General features: G+C 38.8%; 1 protein-coding gene across 1 annotated transcript in view; it reads left to right on the top strand.

The window, feature by feature from the left end:
* The window catches only part of LOC124144127 (dynein axonemal assembly factor 8-like), a 107,160-nt gene that overhangs the window by 54,852 nt on the left and 31,729 nt on the right, over positions 1-20,579 (top strand). Inside the window, exons 25-26 of the mRNA XM_046513382.2 lie at positions 2,187-2,272; positions 6,974-7,043. Of these exons, the coding sequence (XP_046369338.2) occupies positions 2,187-2,272; positions 6,974-7,043 (156 nt within the window). The remainder of the gene's footprint in view (positions 1-2,186; positions 2,273-6,973; positions 7,044-20,579) is intronic.

Genomic DNA, 20,579 nt, shown 5'->3' on the forward strand with positions numbered 1-20,579 from the left:
ATGCCACGTCGGGGGGATATGTCATTTTCGGATGACTCTTGTTAAAATTTTATGGAAGGCAAATTCGCATCATTTTCGTGATTTTAGGGACCAGTCATTTATTTTAGGTAGGGGTGTGTCAGAGGTTTGTAATGCATTAAAGTACTCAAAATAATTACCCTTCAGGCCTCAAAGTTGCGACTAAAACGGTAGCTAATGCAACCAAAATTTCAGTTTGTCCACTGTCTAAAATTCAGAGGTACCCAAATGACTACCTAGAAAAATATCTTCTATTGCTACACATCTGTAGACACAAAAATATATAACAGCTGATATTGGTAAGCATGTTTGCTAATAATTGTACTCACAAATAATTCCTTCTAAAGTCGACAATGAACCAAAATACATAAAAATTAATGTAATTAGTACTTTATTTCAGTTGACAATGCTCATTGGATAAGCGAGGATATACCTATATAATCTAGTAACATAAATTGCATCATTGTTCGAGTCACAAGTAACAAAATTCAAGTACAGTTTCCATTAAGATACAATTTCAAGACTAGTGCTGTGACTTGTACATATTTTAATAGTTATTTGATAAAGATAATTTCAAATGCTTTTGGCTACCTACAATATTGGCTTGACTTCTTGATTTTACCACTGGCTACCTGGAAAAAAATACTTGTAGCAATATAGCTACTTGGTAAACATTTAAACTTTGAGACCTGCCTTTTCAAATGCTTGTCATATTTTATGATGACCATCCCCTGATTCCCTCTGACCTACCCACCCCTTTAATAAATGACCGGTCCCTTAGGCCTAGGGGTCAGCATTGACCATCAGTTTCATGATTTACAGTTCTTAGATAAAGGTTTGTGTGAGTCATATTTCCCCTTCTAAGAAGCTGGTAGAGATGTTTAACATCTTCTCATGGCAGCTGGGCAATAGGACACAATATCGTGACATATTTTTTTTCTTAAAAAATGAAATGTTGGCTCAAGAACATCACATTTGAACAACCTTTTTATTTGTGTCATATTTTACCATCCTTAAAACATAACGTTTAGATGTGCATTCATGTTGCTATCTATTCTGATTTCAATCTCACATTTCAGCGGTAGAAACTAACAGTTTCAGTCCACAAGTCCTTATAATGATAGCGTATAGCAAAACCTTTAAAAATGTCAAAATTCTACTAGTCCTTATGATACCTTTACTATTGGGCAGTTTGGCAAGGACTATAGGACTAGTGCCAATTTCTAACGCTGCATTTGCCAGTGTCAGTGATGGGATTGATTCTGTATTTAGGCCCTGTATTTGTACGGGGCAGGGTAACAGATGACATTTTCTGGGCCCACTTGCACAAAACGATCTTAGCGTTAAGACTATTGTAAGCCTATGTTAAAGTATGGGAGTTAAGATCATCTTAGCGCTAAGATCGCTTTGTGAAAGTGGGTCCAGGTTTGCTCTTAACTTTTCGTGATTACAAGAGAGAATTTGAATTCTAAACATCAACACGACTCGCCAGATTGTAGAATGAGCCATAGTCGGGCTGTATTTGGGTCACTGGATACTGAAGCAGTGCAGACCAGCTAGCTATAACCTGCTTTCTTTCACTCATCACGTATTACCACCGCCTCCGTGGTCTAGTGGTAGAGCGTCCCCCCGGAGAGCGGAAGGTCCGGGGTCATACCCAGCCGCTTCATACCAAAAGATGTTAAAAGATGGTACTTGTTGTTACCCTGTCTGGCGCTCGGCATTAAGGGGCTAAAACAAGGACTGGTCAGCTCTGAGTCAGTATACTGTGTCTGAGTGGGGTATTCATGTTAAACTGCGGCATGGTATCTCAATTGGCTATCACTATAAATCGGCATCAGTCCGGACTAGTACAAGCAGCCACACCCACACACACGTCGCTATATAAGTGCAATAATCTCGGACGCGACGTTAAACCCCATTTCACATTCACACATCTAAAATTAATTTATCTGAAATTATGCTATGTTTTCCTCTTGATCACAAATCATGTTAAGAGTCAACCATTTGCCCAGATTGTTCCTCCAAGTTAACATCTACTAACACAGAAGTGTCATGTCTAACCTTGTAAAGAGATCGCTTGTCTTGCTAATTTTGTTAGAAAAATTTGGAGTCGTGAGTGGAAGTAAAATGGCGGGTACGATTGATCACATTCCTTCTATTCGCAGGTTCCACGCCTGACTTCAGGCCCCACACTCGTCCTGGCGTTGCAGAGGGACAACGCCATGCTGGCGTTTGATTCGGCCCTCGGAGGGTGAGTACGCCAACCGGACTCAGGGGATTTCCCAGGATGCAACGGGAACAGTATCCAAGGGAGATCCTAGTCTTTGTTTTTCTCGTAAAATTTCAGATTGAAAATGTAACAGACATTAATACATCGCATTTTCAAATCAGGGACAAGGATACAATCAACAATTTACAGTCCTTTTTTTTATTGAAGAAATATTTTTTGATTTGTGATCACCCAGCAAAGCATTGATTTCAGTTTGTTACAGGGTATTATTCATCATGTGATAATATTCAGTCAAACCACACGAGAACCAATACAGATATTAATGGCTTGGTAATTTCTTCGCTGGATCCATGACGTTGGTTTTTCCATTTAATTAATCTATTCAACAAATTTTCATATAACAGGATACCGTTTTTATTTGAGTTATGAAAAATATCAAGACCATTATGAGATGATTTGGGACACAGAAATAGGATCTATGTAAAAAATGGTATTTAAACACCATATTTAAAAAAGTTCAGTTTACAAGAAATTCTGTAAACTTGATTCGTAACACACAGTTTAAGTACCAAACTATCAGCATTCTTGATGTCAGTGTATTAGAAAAAAAGACAAACACTTCATTTTGACAATTCTTAATAGCTAGTCACACCGTTACACTTGTACAAACATCAGTTATTCTTGTAGGCTTGCTTTAATTTCACCCTGACATCATGATATAGTACAATGCAGGCAGTGGTCGAGAGCTTCCCAGGAAAGCCAGATACCGTATTCGACGTAATAAGCGTGCCGCTCTAATAAACGCCCATGGTGATATTTGCTAATATATTGGCTAGTGAACAATCCCAATTAGCACCCCTTCCAATTGATCAATGTACACAAGACTTATTTATTCGCGTATAATACACACTTGTGTGTTAAAATTATATGCACCCTTAATTATGGGGAATTTAATTCTGGAAAAATATATCTGTCATACATAAACATTTCAGGCTGTCAGCATAAACCACGAAATTTATCTTTCAACTCTGTTTTTTGCACCAAAATAATATTCTAATGAGAGCCCCTATTTCTAATTTTGACAGCGCCCTGGGCGCTTATTACGTCGAATACGGTAACAGCTTTATTACAAGACCCAATTTTGCCAATTTCAACCCAAAACATGGTGTTAAAACAGTATGGCAAGCATATTTCCTGGATTGAGAGTAAAGCCTGTTATAAAGTGTGATTAAGTCCGTCGACTCCGTCCAGGGAATTCAGACAACTACAGCCCGCTGGAGCTCCGGGCAAATTGATTGGGAAGGACAGATAATGGAAGTCGTTTGCTACCTCTGTTTTTTCTCATAACGTAACATTATTCGCTCTGAAAAAAAATTCCGCTGAAGGATATTTTTAAAAACAAAAATACAAATAGAAAGAGAATTGAATTTTTTAGTGTAAAGAATAAATTATATTGGTCTGATATATTGTGTTTTTTGTTTGTTGGTGTAGGATGGTGTAGTTCAAATATGATGAAGCATTTTGAAAAAAGATATTTTTGGATTTTGGATATTTCGTTTTTATATAAAATGTGAAAGAGGTTAGTCGTTTGTTTACTTTTTTATGTTGGGGACTGTGGGTGAAGTCTCCTGATGATGAATAGTTTCTGTCGGTGATGAGATCAGAAACATTATCATACAAATATTGAAGGCTGGTTGGTATAAATCATCTTATTGAAATGATAATTATGATATGATATGAATTATGAAAGGTTGCTCACACTAAATGCACTCCCGTGCACTACTTCCCAGTAAACTTTTTTCAATATGTTCAGTATGTCAATTTTGAAATATATGCAAGTATATTTATAAAAAAAATCTTAGTCTGATATGCATGTTCATATAATTTTTAATTTGCGGAATAATGAATTTATTAAACTTAATAATATGTATGATATTTATAGAGCCAAAATTTCCAACACTGTCAGTTTTTAGATCATCTGATGTGCACATTAGTAAATCAATTTTTATACATTTTAACATCGAGCACCATGATATCAAACAGTTTCTTCAGGCCTTATTTAGATGCTATGATCTTTGCCCAGCACAGACCCATTATGTTCGGATAATACCCCATTTTAAACATATCCTCTAATAGATATTGTTCATGAAATAGACCTTGTATGTGCACAACCTGATTTGAGCCCAGGTTTTTTTAAAACTTACAAAATCTTAAACTTGACCATCCAGCAGTCATGTTGAAAACATAATTTGATGCACTACACAACTATTTGATGAAGAGAGATTATTACCTGAGTGTGTTTCCATAAACATGACATACCGTATTTGACGTAATAAGCGCCCTGCTCCAATAAGCGCCCACGGCGGTATTTGCTGATATATTGGATAGTGAACAATCCCAATTCCTTCCGATTGATCAATGTACACAAGACTTATTTATTTGTGTATAATACGCACTCGTGTGTTATATGCACCCTTAATTATGGGCAATTAAATTCTGGAAAAATATATCTGTCGTGTATAATACACACAGATTTTTCTTTTGTATCATTTCAGGCTGTCAGCATAAACCACGAAATTTACAATCTTTCAACTCATTATTTTTTCACCAAAATTTTATTCTTATAAGAGCCCCCTATTTCTTATTTTGAGAGCACCCTGGGCGCTTATTACGTTGAATACGATATTAGGAAATAAAAATTGTATTATCTGAGCCTTTGACAAGCATTATACATAGTTTTCTCCTCCGTCACAAAGTTGGGTGGGGGATATAGGAATGGAGTTATCCTCCGTCCCTCCGCTTCTCAAAAGGGACAAACTTTTATCCCAAACTATATATGTTAGAAAAATGAAAATTTACACTCTGATATTACTGGTGAGTTCATCTTAAATTCATTTTTTACTGAGTTATTGTCCGTGCTCGGTGCTTTTCAGCTTACTGTATACTGCATGAAATAGGACACGTTTTCTCACGAAATACTTAAGTTACATGAATAAAGTTTGCATGCTTTTCTAAGATATGCTTGTCAAGACTGAATTTCGAAAAATGTGTGCTGTCAATTTATTATTTTAAGAGTTATAAGGCCCTTGCTCCATGCTTTATAACTTACTACATAGTGTCTTCAATGGGGACAACTTTTATCGGAAACTGCTGACGTTACATGTATGAAACTTTGCATGCTTTTCAACGAGATACTTATGAAGACTGTTAAAAATTGGTCCTGTAAATATTTTTTCCAGAGGTACTTCCTTTGCCACATGTTTTTAGCAAGCTCCTTCCCAGCGAGTGACACCTTCGTTACACTCTCGGTAACACCGCTGCCACCAGAGTGGGCGCGACCATTACAAGAATCTTGAAATTTGGCCTCTAACCCCAAATGTAGTAACGTTTATACTTTTGTTTATGTCTTTGGGAATGCCATCATATTTCATTTTGAAAAGGTTTACGACTGACCATGTTTTCCAGATGAATTTACTTTGTTGTTTGTATAATCAGATTGGTTCGAGATTGCAGACTAACGGAAAATCAACAAACTTCTTCCTTACATTCTTACTATATCAATAACATGATAGTTTGAATGAAATAGAATTCAAATTGACAGAGTCGTCCTTCTCAGAAATAACATCGTCCAACATACAATCTCATTAAAATCAAATTTAAGTTTTCGCTGCCGCTAAACAAAGATCTCAGGATATCTATCCCATTATGGGTCATGTCAGAACGACCTTTCACAAACTTTGACCGACCTTAGAAATGACTAAGAAGAAGTGGACATCAGCCAATTAGAAAGCAGCTTTCATGAGCTTTACAGCACTCGTTTCAGCCTGGCTTGAAAAATATGTTGACAGTTCTCGATTAAAATTTTGTAAAACTGAACTAAAGAACATTCCGGAATTTCTAATGTATGGTTGAGATTGTATGGCAGTGCTTCCCACGTACTGTGCAACGCCTCCTCTGTTCCCATGGAAGCGAGAGATGGACAATAATTTTGACGGAATCAGTCGTACGGGCCGTAACTGTCGTTTCAAAATATCCCGTTTTAACATTTTCCAGGTTTCATGATTAGAAAACACATTCCGACTGTCACTTTCATGATCTGGTAAGCGACGCTTTGATTGGTCGGATGAAAGGTCGTTCTAACATTCTAGCGTAGTCGCCAGTTTGAAACGTGTCGTAAATCTCGAGAAAGCTGCCTTCTGATTGGCTAATGTTGATTTCTTGTCAGTCATTTCATTGGTCGGTCAAAGTTCGCGAAAGGTCATTCTGACGTGACCCGTAATTGGATGTCCTCAGATCTTTGTTAAGCGATAGCGAGAACTAAGATCTGATTTTGATGAGATTGTCCAATATATGACATCATCAAGTTGGGAGCGCGTATCTAAATCTCTGGAAAGACATCATGATAGAACAATGTTTTATCGTGAAATAAACCACGCTTCGTTCTTCATTTTTCACGCAATTTATTGCGTAGCTACCTTATACATCAAAAGAACGGTTGAGCCTAATGCCCACATGTTGACCAAGGTTCTACAGGAGGCTGAGGCTGAGCCTGCCCCACAGTAATTGTTTAGGTGTTTAGTGTTTAGGTGTGACAGGGACAGATTTGTTAAAACACCAGTTCCATTAAACAGATCCGCATTGGGACACTGGGCTGTGTGAAACACGACATGAAACAATGACCAGTCTCCAGATGGACGCTAATCTCATCAATTTACTTTCCAGCTCCCTGTCCTCCGAGTCCATCTTGAGAAAATTTGGTGATTACATACATCGACCCAGCAGCATCAAACAGGTCAGTTCATGTGTGTCTCTCTAAGGGCGACCTGACACCACCACAGATGTGTAGTTGCTGTAGCGTGGCTGGACGGATAACAACATGCTTTGTTTCACTGTTAGACTATCTGACTGCTTTGTTTATAACAAAACTTTCTGTGTTGTGAATCGCGTGACAATCCAGGGTAGAACTGGTCTTGAGTGAACCCATGCTTGTTGTAAGACATGACTAGGGTGGGCAAGCTCGTTGACTAGGTTGATGCATGTCATCGTAGCCCAGTTGCGTATATCGATGCTCATGATGTCATTCACTGGATTGTCTGGTCCAGACTTGATTATTTACAGATTGCTGTCATATAGCCGAAATATTGCATACAGTTCGGAGACCAGAGAGCAGGTTATTTTTGGTTATTCACTGATTGTCATCCCCAAAAGACCCGTGAAGATCCGGGGTATAATAGGTCTTCAGCAACCCATACTTGCCGTAAAAGGCGACTTACAGGATCGGGCGGTCAGGCTCGCTGACTTGGTTGATACATGTCATCGATCCCAATTGCGTGGATCAATGCTCATGATGTCAATCACTGGATTGTCTGGTCCAGACTCGATTATTTTACACACTGCCGTCTTATAGCTGGAATATTGCTGAATGTGGCGTTTAACAACAAACAAACATCATCCAAAATGTCCTGAAGATACTTTTCAGATTTGGTTATGATACAGGAGATAAAATCATGAAAATGTCCTATTGGCCTTTGTTTGGACAAAATCACTGAGTGCAGGAAATAGATTACAGAAATACATTGTCTTATCAAATGCCATGTTTATCTCATACCATGAACAAGAACACAAGTCATGACAGTATAAACATGTTTGTGTCACTTGATGTGATAAATATGAACAGCTTGCAGTGCTAGAAATTAATCCTTGAGATTTACTGCTCCTCATCTTCTGGACTTCCTCTTGCTGGTGTCAGGACTGAGATAGTGTGTACTTGCTGATGATGAAACTGGCAAGGGGGAATTCTGACCCAGAAAGGTGACCAGGACATCATTGAGCTTCCTGGGTATTTTTAGGATTACGGATTTTTCAGCCCAAAGTCCAGGGTAGGAGGAATCATTGTGCACCTCACCAGTGGTGTGATTCATGCAAGACTTAGATGTGCATCCACGGCACTAGTGATGCGATTCATCCAAGACTTAGATATGCTTCCTGCTCACTAGTGGTGTGATTCATACAAGACTTAGATATGCATCCATGACACTAGTGGTGTGATTCATGCAAGACCTTAGATATGCATCCTCCTCACTAGTGGTGTGATTCATGCATGGCTTAGATATGCTTCCTGCTCACTAGTGGTGTGATTCATACAAGACTTAGATATGCTTCCTGCTCACTAGTGGTGTGATTCATACAAGACTCAGATATGCATCCATGACACTAGTGGTGTGATTCATGCAAGACCTTAGATATGCATCCTCCTCACTAGTGGTGTGATTCATGCATGGCTTAGATATGCATGCTCCTCAATATTACTGTGATTCACACAAGACTCAGATATGCATCTTCCTCAATATTACTGTGATCATGCAAGACTCAGATATGCATCCTCCTCAATATTACTGTGATTCATGCATGGCTTAGATATGCATCCTCCTCAATATTACTGTGATTCATGCATGGCTTAGATATGCATCCTCCTCAATATTACTGTGATTCATGCATTGCTTAGATATGCATCCTCCTCAATATTACTGTGATTGATGCATGGCTTAGATATGCATCCTCCTCAATATTACTGTGATTCATGCAAGACTTAGATATGCATCCTCCTCAATATTACTGTGATTCATGCATGGCTCAGATATGCATCCTCCTCAATATTACTGTGATTCATGCATGGCTCAGATATGTATCCTCCTTAATATTACTGTGATTCATGCAAGACTCAGATATGCATCCTCCTCAATATTACTGTGATTCATGCATGACTCAGATATGCATCCTCCTTAATATTACTGTGATTCATGCAAGACTTAGATGTGCATCCTCCTCAATATTACTGTGATTCATGCATGACTCAGATATGCATCCTCCTTAATATTACTGTGATTCATGCAAGACTTAGATGTGCATCCTCCTCAATATTACTGTGATTCATGCATGGCTCAGATATGCATCCTCCTCAATTTTACTGTGATTCATGCATGGCTCAGATATGCATCCTCCTCAATATTACTGTGATTCATGCATGGCTCAGATATGCATCCTCCTCAATATTACTGTGATTCATGCATGGCTCAGATATGTATCCTCCTCAATTTTACTGTGATTCATGCAAGACTCAGATATGCATCCTCCTCAATTTTACTGTGATTCATGCAAGACTCAGATATGCATCCTCCTCAATATTACTGTGATTCATGCATGGCTCAGATATGTATCCTCCTCAATTTTACTGTGATTCATGCAAGACTCAGATATGCATCCTCCTCAATTTTACTGTGATTCATGCAAGACTCAGATATGCATCCTCCTCAATATTACTGTGATTCATGCAAGACTCAGATATGCATCCTCCTCACTACTGGTGCAATTCATGCAAGACTCAGATATGCATCCACGACACTAGTGGTGTGATTCATGCAAGACTTAGATATGCATCCACGACACAAGTGGTATGATTCATACAACACTGAGACGTGCATCCACGACACAAGTGATGTGATTCATGCAAGACTGAGAAGTGCATCTACGACACAAGTGGTGTGATACATACAAGACTCAGATATGCATCCTCCTCACTCGTGGTGTGATTCATGCAAGACTTAGATATGCATCCTACACACTAGTGGTGTGATTCATGCAAGACTTAGACATGCATCCTTCTCACTAGTGGTGTGATTCATGCAAGACTTAGATATGCATCCTTCTCACTAGTGGTGTGATACATACAAGACTCAGATATGCATCCTCCTCACTCGTGGTGTGATTCATGCAAGACTTAGATATGCATCCTACACACTAGTGGTGTGATTCATGCAAGACTTAGATATGCATCCTTCTCACTTGTGGTGTGATTCATACAAGACATATATTCATCCTACACACTAGTGACGTGACTTTGGACAATAGATACCACTGGGACCCTAGTTGTAGCTTCCATCCAATAAGACCTTTGACTTGCAACTCGAGAAAGATGGTGTTGAAATCTCAAGTGTAGTCACATGTTTATCATCTGTTAGTCTGACATCAAGAGACAGCAAGGGACTATTACTTTACTGATTGATACTGGGATGAATATTGTCAAGGGAAATACTGATATGAACATCAAGTTTTGATACTGAAAATCTTGACTTTCCCAAAATTGTTGATATTGATGTTTCGGGATGAAATTTATGGTCATACTATTGGCAGGGTTTTACATGGGTCCACTTGCACAAAGCGATCTTAGCGCTAAGATGATCTTAACTCCCATACTTTAACATAGGCTTACAATAGTCTTAGCGCTAAGATCGTTTTGTGCAAGTGGGCCCAGATGCAGAAATGTGCGTCCAGTAAGCAAAAATCCATAGAATGGATGCCAAAAAAATATATATTGAAAAATATTCATTGTACTAAATTCTTGATACGAAATATAATGGCCCTGTAATGAAAGTAATCATCAAATCTTACAGTACAGTACAGTACAGTACAGTACAGTACAGTACTGTACACCATTTCTTTACTTTACAGGACCCTCATATTTCCTGAAAGAACTCTTGAAAATAATTCATGGGTTCCTAGGGACCTAACTTTTGTGGGTGCATACTATTTCATATATAAATATCCTTCCACTGACAATGGACATGAGGCATATTGTCAAACGGTGATGCCACTGAAAATTTCCAAGTGGTATTAGGGTTGAGATAAGTTTTGAAAGTCTATTTGGTTTCTTCACAGGCACTTTTTTCAAATCGGGTTATTATTCTTTGAAAACAGCAGAGAAATAAAAACAATCTTGATGTGATTTGCTATTGTAACTCCTATGCTGATATTTTGAATTAGAGTTGTCATAGCACTAACATCACTTTGTGATCCAGTTGTATGGCTTCGGCCACTGAGGTTGGATGTCCGAGTTGAGTGAGGATTCTCCTCTCATTCCAAAGACCAGGTTCAAATATTTTTGTTGAAACAAAATGTAAATTAGAAACATCATGCCAAAAAAAAATCAGTTTCAAATATCAAAACAGATTCCTTTGGATGTAAAAGGCAAAATAGTGTTTCTTGGCACCTCCTAAGTTGAGTAATGACTACTGCTTTAGGGACCGCCTCTGTGGTCTAGTGGTAGAGCATCCGCCCGGAGAGCGGAAGGTCCAGGGTTCAATCCCCGACCGCGTCATACCAAAAGACGTTAAAAGATGGTACTTGTTGTTACCCTGTCTGGCGCTCGGCATTAAGGGGCTAAAACAAGTACAGGTCGTCTCGGAGTCAGTATACTGTGTCTGAGTGGGGTATTCAAGTTAAAACTGCGGCATGGTATCTCAGTGAGCTAGCACTATAAATCGGCATCAGTCCGGACTAGTACAAGCAGCCACACAAACACACACACTACATTCACGTCTCTATAAAAGTGCAATAATCTTGGTCGCGACGTTAAACCCCATTTCACCTCACCTCTAAGTTGTGTCATGACTACTGCTTTAGGCAGCATAGATCCACACTCACTCACTCACTCACGAGTTCAGGACCAAAAAATCAATGTCGCTATTTATATTAAGCCACCCCGTACAATAGTTGGATGTTCAGCTGTGATGCAAACTGCCACTGGGGCACGGCTTTCTTCATTAGATACGCCTCCCAATAACAATCCAAGTTAATAAAATGCGCAATTAACTTCCTAGCGAGCTTTGTCATCGTGGAAAAGCATATTGGATGGGCTATTTAATGAGGACATGTTTAAAAAGCCGGTCAGAATTGAAACGGAGGGCTAGATTAGTGAGGACAGCGTGGTCCTCTGGAGGACATGTATCTTTGTCCTCAAGTTGATGATTATTGATTCGTCTAATCCAACAATAAAATAAATATGTTGTTTCTCTGTTTTACGCTGTTTGAAACGCCGGGGCTCTAAAGCCAGATCCCTAGGGAGACGTCGGGGTCATAAGATGCTCTCCGATAAAATCTTATGACATGTGGTAGGAGTGTTGGAGAGGGACCTTATTACATGCGAACAGATTAGCCCCGACCTCTGCGTGGCCGAGTTCACACGCGTGATCAATGTGTGAGTCAATCAAACAGAGACAACATTTTATTGAAATTGAACTTTTTTGTTTCTTATTTCATTTCCTTATGAATGATTCTAATCTCTTGCTTGTCTCTGGATAGGCATTTTCAATCATTTGTGACAGAGCGGTTATAATACACTGTATCATGTTGTGTTATATCTATAATGTGTAGCTGCATGCATACAAATCGGTTAATGCATTTTGATTAATCTTTCTTTCAAACTGGACCACCTCCATGGTCTTGTGGTAGAGTGTCCGCCCGGAGAGCGGAAGGTCCGGGGTACGATCCGCGGCTGCGTCATAGAAAAAGACGTTAAAAGATGGTACTTGTTGTTACCCTGTCTGGCGTTGGCATTATGGGGCTAAAACAAGGACTGGTCGGCTTGGAGTCAGTATACTGTGTCTGAGTGGGGTATTCAAGTTTAACTGCGGCATGGTATCTCAGTGAGCTAGCACTATAAATAGGCATCAGTCCGGACTAGTACAAGCAGCCACACACACACACACATGCATGCACGTCACTATATAAGTACAATAATCTTGGACGCGACGTTAAACCCCATTTCACCTCACCTCACCTCACCTCACCTCACCTCACCTCACCTCACCTCAAACTGATGAGGGTTTTTTAGAACAAAAGTAAGGAGGGACATATGCCGAGTTACCTCCCTTGTCGTATGATCATTATTCTTATGATCATGCATCCGTGAAGATCAGGGTTAGAATAGATCTTCAGCAGCCCATGCTTGTCGTAAGAGGCGTATAACGGGATCGGGTTGTCGCTGACTTGGTCGATGCATGTCATCACATCCCAATTGCGTGGGTCGATGCTCATGATATCAATCACTGGATTGTCTTGTCCAGACTCGATTATTTACAGACCCCCGTCATATAGCTGGAATATTGCTGAGTGCGGCGTTAAACAACAAACCAACCAACCAACCAACCAACCAGTACAACAACTACTACTACACCACTGTTACTACGACTAACGCTACCAACAACACAAACACCACCACCACCACCTCTACACTGCCGTCATATAGCTGGAATATTGATGAGTGCGGCGTTAAACAACAAAAAAGCAAACAAAACTTGTGATCATGAACATGAATCCCGTTTGCTCCCTGATTTAGATCCTTGGTTTGTCAGCACCTTACTGTCCTTGTGGGTTCTAAACACCACTGACCGCCATCACTTTTAGTTCCCGGGTAAGAAGAGGTCCCCCGTATCCTATGCTAGTCATAAGAGGCCACTCACTCACTCACTCACTCACTCACTCACTCACTCACTCACTCACTCACTCACTCACTCACTCACTCACTCACTCACTCACTAAGTGGATCTGTGGTCAGGTTCAGGAAGTTGGTTATTTTCATGTCATTGTTCGCAATATCAGTCACTGAATTGTCTGGTCCAGACTTGATTATTTAGCATCTACTGCATGTAGCTGGAAAACTGATGATTGCAGCATTGAACAACAAACAAAGTTTTTCATTGTCTGTGTGTGACCTGTCAAATCTGAAGTGATATTATTACAAGCTTAGAAAAAGGTGAACCCATTATTTATATAATTGCATAGTTTGATTCCAGATCGTAATCATTCATAATCAATCTGAACAAGATGTGATTGATCATGAAGAAGACTAAATGTGAGAAATGAAACCTTCTAATGTATGTAATATTTCAATTGAGCTCACAAAAGCAGTTTTCAGTTCTCAGTGTTTATCTTCAGCGGTAGAAAGTAACATTTTTAGTCCACTAGTCCTTATAATGATAACTAGGGTTGGGAATTGGACCAAAAAGTGTATTGCGATATATTGCAATATTTCAAAAACATATTGCAATATTATTGCAATATATTGGGAAATAATTTCTACCAAGAGAAAAGCTTTTTTTCCTATCCCTTTGACAAATATTAATATGAAAGCTGCAATGTTAACAATTTGGTCAAAATAATGAACCAATTTTAATAAATTGTACTATTATTTTTACCTACAATCAAATAAAGAGTATGAAGCATTTCTTTTGTCTTTGTTTTGATTTAATAAGGTAAAACTATACATCATGGCATATACATTTCAGTCACAGTTTGAATAATGAGGGAAAAACCAATACGCCAAAAACGTATCGCGATACGTATCGTGATGAATTTGTATTGCAATATACCGGTATACCGATAAAACCGCACATCCCTAATGATAACATATAGAAAGACCCTTAAAAGTGGCAAAATTCTACTAGTCCTTATGATACCTTAACTATTGGGCACTTTGGCAAAGATTACAGGACCAGTGTCAATTTCTAATGCTGATCTTAATTTAAACATGCAACCTCTTTGTCGATGAATATCATAGCACAGTTGCCTGAAATAGTGGTAAAATTGAGATAACAACATCAGAAGAATGTTGTTGTGCAAAAGTTTATTCCAATCCAACCTCCACTCCCCGACCGACCTCTGTAGCCAGGTTAACACTGTTTTATTATTTGCACTTAAATGTACATGACTTGTGATGGAGAGAGCATGCTGTTATTGCCCTGCTTCAAACACAGGAAGAGCTGGGAAGACATAAAATTGCAGAGAGACTCCCTGTCTCGTCCCTCTACTCATCCCGGTAGCATCCCAGCAGCAGCAGCAGCAGGATCTGTTTCATTGCTGCTTTCACGCCAGGGGATCTGTGCAGGTCACATTGTCCTCATGTCCTGTTTTCCTACCAAATGGCAGAACTCTAAGGCAGAACATTGCTGTTACGAGTACCATATTCGATGTAATAAGCGCCCGCTCTAATAAGCACCCACAGCGATATTTGCTAATATATTGGCTAGTGAACAATCCCAATTGGCACCCCTTCCGATTGATCAGGGGCGGTCGGGTAGCCTAGTGGTTAAAGCGTTCGCTTGTCACGCCGAAGACCCGGGTTCGATTCCCGACATGGGTACAATGTGTGAAGCCCATTTGTGGTGTCCCCCGCCGTGATATTGCTGGAATATTGCTAAAAGCTGAGTAAAACCAAACTCACTCACTCCGATTGATCAATGTACACAAGAATTATTTATTCGTGTATAATACGCACTCGTGTGTTATATGCACCCTTAATTATAAGGCAATCAAATACTCGTAAAATATATCTGTCGTACATAAACATTTCAGGCTGTCAGCATAAACCACGAATTTTTTCTTTCAACTATGTTTTTTTTCACCAAAATAATATTCTAATAAGAGCCCCTATTTCTAATTTTGAGAGCGCCCTGGGCGCTTATTACGTCGAATACGGTATTTATTGTTCACAGATAAAACAAATAATGTCGGTCTCAATCTCAATCTCATTTGCTGTTTGACATGTCATGGCCTTTTTGCTCACTTGCTTCTTCAACTTTTCTCCAATACCAATGCTCATTGCTGCACCGAAGTGGCAAGCGCTCGTGACCTACATCACATTGTCATTCCTCCCACATTCATCTGACGTGACACGAAGCCTTTTTATATAGTTTGTTTCACAACCAGCTTTATCACGAAAGAAATATCGGAATTGTTTGTAAAAGTGAAGTATAATTTACATTCCGAAAGTTTCTTTTGATGAATAAAAAAGCACATACAAAACACTATCTGACAGGGAAGAGAAACGATATCTCTGTGAATGTATTTGGTTGTTTTCACTTTGACTTAAACCAACAATTCCTCCCAACAAAGATGTAGGGAGTAACATTGGTTTTCACTGGTATTTGTTTTGTTTCATCTAAATGTTCTTTTGTCATTTTTTTAATGTTAGTATTTTTTTTAAACCCACCAATAAACCATAAAGGTCTGATCTAGCCAAATCCTCTTCAGAGCGGTGTTAAACCCAATTCACTCACTCACTCCTAATTTCTTCCATGTTTCTTTTATACCTCCTCTTGGGTTCACTCACTCACTCATGTTTTCCATGCTTCTGAAGAAGACCAGATATGGTTTACATCAATCGTTATCAGTGCTAAGAAATTGAAGCCATTTATTCTAAGTCAGTTTAGAATATGACATAGCTAATATGGATGAGATCTTTCATTTGATTCAATTGCAACCCTATCTTTCAATTTTCTTCATTTCACATCAAGATATATGTTTCATTTGATTGGATCTTGTATAGCTTGTATCAAGGTAGAATCTGTCCCAATCATACGCTCTGGTCTTATCAACTGGTATTTCAACCATTTGATTCATTTCTCTGAAACTGAATCAATGCTGGAAAAGAAAAAAACATAATTAAATTCCAAGAAACCAAATTAATTTTAAATCTGCTACTCCATGTTAAAGTGTTTTCACATTTATCTTTAGATGTTTGTTTTTGATGCCAGAGTAAATATGAGAGGGTTCTTCAGGTCTTTCCTTTAATGATGTACAAATAGCAGAAACTTGTGCATGTTTACTATCAATGCTGCTACATGGTCAGATTGTCAGCATAACCAAATTTGTCACAAGGTCTATTGACACTCCATCAAATGTGACTGACGTCCGCAAACGGGACAGTTTTCAAGTTGGGAGTGTTGCTGCCGACACAGGCAATTTTTTACAATGGCTGAAACTCTGTCATTGTTAACAAGAGCAAGGCTGAAAACGTTTAGCTAATCCAATCATCCGCTTCAGCGAGCTTAGATTAAAACAGAATCGCTATTGACGTGAAGGGAGTGAAATGTACGATCACCTGATTTGAAATAGACGACTGACGACTCTGTAATAGACAATTAAAATGGCGGTAATGGTCTCATGCTTGACGACTGACGTCTTTGTCTTGGAGGAAGGACACGGCATCGCTTGTCCTGTCCTTCATCGGATCAGGCACTTTAGGGTTGCAATTTCTAAAGCGGTTTGGAAAGGGGTTTATTGACGTCGTAAATAAGAGCATGGGGATATTAATGATGATTATGATGTTAATATCTGTGGTCTCTGTCTGTGTTTTGCTTGTTAGATGATCGGCTATATTCACAGTGATTGATACTGGATGTTCACTTTCAGACAGAGGAATGCAACTGACGAGGAAATTGATGAGAAAGCTCACTGTAAATCAATTGCTAGTAATTTTTGTCATGGCAAAACAAGTCGAGCAATTAGAATGACCGATCTAATGGTTTCGTTTCATTACTGGCAGCAGTTTGGACATGTTTATGAATCTGGGTAAAAGTGTAATATGTTATGAACATTGGTAATAGCCTCGTGATTGCTTGATTGTAAAATGTTTGTGTGACACACGTGGAGGGTGGTTTGACTTCTTAACGTGTGTGATCATTGAGTGAGTGAGTGAGTGTATGGTTTTACGCCGCCTTTAGCAATATTCCTTTCATATTTTTATCCAAACAGACATTACTTAAATAAATATTGTATTTTGACAGAGAGTGAGTGAGTGAGTGAGTTTGATTTTACGCTACTTTTAGCAATATTCCAGCAATATCACGGCGGGGGACACCAGAAATGGGCTTCACACATTGTACCCATGTCGGGAATCAAACCCGGGTCTTCGGCGTGACGAGCGAACGCTTTAACCACCAGGCTACCCAACCACCCCATGTGAGCAAAGAACAGAGTGTTGTTGCTGAAGCAGTTCGCAGTTAACGACATGTATAATATTAGGCCTAAAAGTAATGGTGTTCTTGTTATAATATAACCCTAATGTTTCAAGTTCAAAATTAAGGGGCTCTACATTCAAATAATATTGCAGCAACCCTTTTGTTTTGGACACTGGATAATTCAACCATATATTTCGTCAATGGTATTCATGGTTCACTGATGGCAAGGTTCAAAGTGCAGAGTTGCGCCCCTTAGCCATGCCAGGATCTGTAGATCTTTGATTGAATTCCTTCTTTAGCCCTGTTCGTGATTCTTTGCTTGTCAACACTCGAGATTTTCACAAAGGCGATGATCATGCTTATGCTGGCTCACTCACTAATGCCATTTAGATTTGTTAAAATGTCAACTCGGAAACAAACAGGGATATCACAACATGATCTGGTTACTACGTGTTTATCTACAGAATGTTTGAGTCTACGATCCCAAATGTGTCTTGTGTGTTTTTCAGTAGATTTCATCCAAACTCTCAAACCATGAAATCGTTTCCTCAACTCGGGCATCTGGCGGGGGATGAAGTTTAAACTTTACTTGTGATGATATCTGGATACATACCATATTCGACGTAATAAGCGCCCCGCTCTAATAAGCGCCCACGGCGACATTTGATAAGATATTGGCTGGTGAACAATCCCAATCAGCACCCCTTCTGATTGATCAATGTACACCGGACATTTATTCGTGTATAATACGCACTCGTGTGTTATATGCACCCTTAATTATGGGCAATTAAATTCTGGAAAAATATATCTGTCGTACATAAACATTTCAGGCTGTCAGCATAAACCACGAAATTTATCTTTCAACTCTGTTTTTTTTTTTTTTCACCAAAATAATATTCTAATAAGAGCCCCCTATTTCTAATTTTGAGAGCACCCTTGGCGCTTATTACGTCGAATACGGTACCCATTGTGTCGAAGATACATTGTTGGTAGTGCAGAATAATATATTAAATGATGACATAGGTACTTTTTGTCTTGGTCAAGATGACGGAGACAGAATTTGTTTAATGATTTCAAGGATGATTTGAGGTTATTTTTCTAAATAGATTCTTTGAATGAAAGATATTTCAAAATTACGAACATAAGACGAATAAGGCTGTTTTCAACATAGCACTATTGTTGTTGGTGGTATTAGTTAGCAGAATCTGATCCTTGGAGAAGAAGCAATAGGTCTGGTCTGAGCAGAACTTGAAAGTATCATGAATGTGAACCATGATTCTAATTTGTCTTGTTTTGTTTTGTTTTTGATTTTATCAAGTGAACATTAAAAAAATGTTTCAAAGAAAACTGTGATTACGCCATGCCGCCTGCATGTTAGCTTGAAGAGGATAATCCTTCATCACAAACCCGTACTTTTTAATTTTTAATCAGCGTTAATTATCCGGGATTATAACCTGCTGAGTAGCAATTATTTGTCGTAGACTGGAGACACCAGGTTGGTGAGTCACGTCATGTCAGGGCCGCAGCAAACTGCACTAGTGTCACAGAAATTTCTCGACCTTAAAAAAATAAATTAATGGAATTAGACGAGTACTAGAATTTTCAGGAAATGTAGGAAAATTGCCTGGTTATATTTTATGTTTGTTTATGAATTTAAATGTTTAATTTAATTGAAGTAACAGAAGCACCGAAAAGAATTGAATCAATAATTTAATAACTGAATCATATGATTCAAGGATGGAGATATAAACATGATAAATGGACTTTGCTGTGATTCAATATTTTCATCCATAGTTTGATGCGAATGTCATATTTTATTACTGATTTAAAGGTCATGGTCACAATTCTAATGGCAGTCTTTGACTGCTGATTGACCATTGTTTGACCATTGTTTGATTCAATAATGGTCCTGTTTAACTGCTGATTTGGCAGTGTTTGATTCCTGATGGACCTTTGTTTGACTGCTGACCGGCCATGTTTGACTGGTTGCAGGGCATAGTTTTACAGCTGATAGACCAGTGTTTGACTCCCAATAGACCAGTGTTTGACTCCCAATAAACGTATGTTTGCTGATAGATTTGAGGTCAGGTGGCCTAACATAACAATTTGGATGTGCTGGTGCAATGATGCGTGTTGAATGAAGGTTTTGTGAGCTGTGTGCTGGTAATTAACTAGTGTCAATGGTGAAGGAATAGATAAACTGACTCAAATTTTCAATTCCTACTGAGGCCTACACAATACATCATGTACACTGTTTACCTCACCAAGCCTACTTTATACCAGCCAGGACTATGTTATTGACATTTCTATCCAATACAAACTGTGATCACAAACATCACTTTGTTCTGCAGTGTTGAAGGGGATTTTGGGAGTAGGCGGGAAAAATGTCTGTGCGGACTCCTTTGATATTTTTATCCAAACAGACATTACTTAAATAAATATTGTATTTTGACAGAGAGTGAGTGAGTGAGTGAGTTTGATTTTACGCTACTTTTAGCAATATTCCAGCAATATCACAACGGGGGACACCAGAAATGTCCTTCACACCAGGTCGGGAATCAAAACCCGGGTCTTCGGCGTGACAAGCGAACGCTTTAACCGCTCCATTTTGACAGAGAGATGACTGACATAAAATTATCTTTTTTCCTGTTTTTAATGAATTGGAAAGATAGGGAATAAGTTGAACGCACATTATTTTTTCAATTAAAAACCAATCAGAGTGGTAACGTATATTTTGTCCTCTCCATCACATT

This window comes from Haliotis rufescens, unplaced genomic scaffold (assembly GCF_023055435.1).
Source record: "Haliotis rufescens isolate VD_foot unplaced genomic scaffold, xgHalRufe1.0.p SCAF_87, whole genome shotgun sequence".
NCBI lineage: Eukaryota > Metazoa > Mollusca > Gastropoda > Lepetellida > Haliotidae > Haliotis > Haliotis rufescens.